General features: G+C 36.0%; 1 protein-coding gene across 1 annotated transcript; it reads left to right on the top strand.

Moving 5' to 3' along the window:
* Positions 1-250: 250 nt before the first annotated feature.
* Positions 251-1,360, top strand: LOC118184598 (zinc finger BED domain-containing protein 5-like). The gene has a single exon (XM_035354303.2). It carries the CDS (start codon positions 251-253, stop codon positions 1,358-1,360), a length of 1,110 nt encoding a protein of 369 aa, XP_035210194.2.
* Positions 1,361-1,644: the final 284 nt, after the last annotated feature.

Below are 1,644 nucleotides of genomic sequence, written 5' to 3'. Positions count from 1 at the left end.
TTCAAATGATACTGTTGTCCGTTGAATTGCTGATATAGCTGAAGGTGTAGAGTGTCAGCTTTTGTCGAAGTTACGTGAAAAATTGTTTTCAATACAACTCGATGAGGCAACAGATAGTAATAAAGATGCTCATTTCATTGCCTATGTTAGATTTTGTGATGATTTGTCAGTAGTAGAAGAATTACTTTTCTGCAAACCAATAGAACTCAAAGCAACAGCACTCGCATTATTTGCTATCTTAAATGATTTTATGAACGAGGCAAACATAGAATGGAAAAATTGCGTCGGAATATGCACCGATGGTGCTCGTTCTATGTCCGGAAGATTCCAAAGTATTCAAGCACTTGTGAAACAAAAATCGCCACAGTGCGTCTGGACACATTGCATGATCCACAGAGAAGCTTTGGCTTCCAGAGAAATGAGTCCTGGTTTGAATATTGTGTTAACTACGGTTGCAACAGTATTAAATTATATAAAAATGAGACCCGTGAAATCAAGAATCTTTTCCGCACTTTGTAAAGACATGGGTGTAGTACATTCAGCGTTATTATTTTATTGCAAGGCAAGATGGTTATCACGAGGGAAATTTTTGCAACGTGTTTATGAATTAAGAGTAGAAATCGCCATTTTCCTAGAAGAGGAAAAAAGACCGGAAGCTGAGAGTTTTCGTGATAGTTTATTTGTGATGAAATTGAGCTACATGGTCGACATATTCGAGAAATTAAATAACTTGAATCTTCAACTGCAAGGAGCAAATACACATATATTGGATACGAGTGATAAAGTTAATGCTTTTTGTAGGAAATTGGAATTGTGGAGCAGAAATTTAAAGCAAGAAAACTTAACAATGTTTGCAAATTGGAATGGTTGTATGAAAACTTACAAGGCTGAAGAACAACATGTAAAAGTTCTTTTTGTTACCATTGAAAATCATTTAGCAATGCTAGCAAATAATTTTAAAAAGTACTTTCTTGCTGACGACAAACTGATATCAAGCTATAAGTGGGTGAGGGATCCATTTCAAAATACTCCCGAAGGACACTCAATTGAAGAGGAAGAAACCTTCATAGACTTCACGGCAAGCGGGGAAACCAAAAGACAATTTAGTAATAAATCACTCTTTGAATTTTGGGCAGGAGTGGGTGATGAGTTTTCTGCCCTAAAAACAAGGGCAGTTCGCATTCGACTACCATTTTCAACATCTTACCTTTGTGAAACTGGATTTTCTGCTGTGGCTTCTTTGAAGACAAAATATAGATCTCAGCTAAATGTAGAAAAAGAACTGAGCGTGTCTATTTCTAATATTAAACCCTCCTTTGAAAAACTTTGCTCTGCAAGACAGGCCCAAGGAAGTCACTAATAGTTATTAAATTTGTTTTTAATTTAGTAAGTTTATCAGGACTTATGTTCCTCTTTACTTGCTTTGGAAACATGAACTGTCCTGACTCGGAACAGGGAGCTTACTCAAGCTATGTTCAATAAATTGTGAAGCAGACAATACACACAGGAAGGGTATACGAAACCCTTTATTTTTCTTTCTTTACAGAGATTTCCGGAACTTCGGAATACAGAGACCAATCACTTGTGGTCTGAACGTAAGAATATAAAACTACTAACTAAAACTCTAACTAAAACTAACTTTGG

This window comes from Stegodyphus dumicola, chromosome 1 (genome assembly GCF_044657685.1).
Source record: "Stegodyphus dumicola isolate Sdum_Otavi_A_Nest chromosome 1, ASM4465768v1".
NCBI classification, from domain to species: domain Eukaryota; kingdom Metazoa; phylum Arthropoda; class Arachnida; order Araneae; family Eresidae; genus Stegodyphus; species Stegodyphus dumicola.
This window is presented reverse-complemented; position numbering and strand designations above follow the sequence as displayed.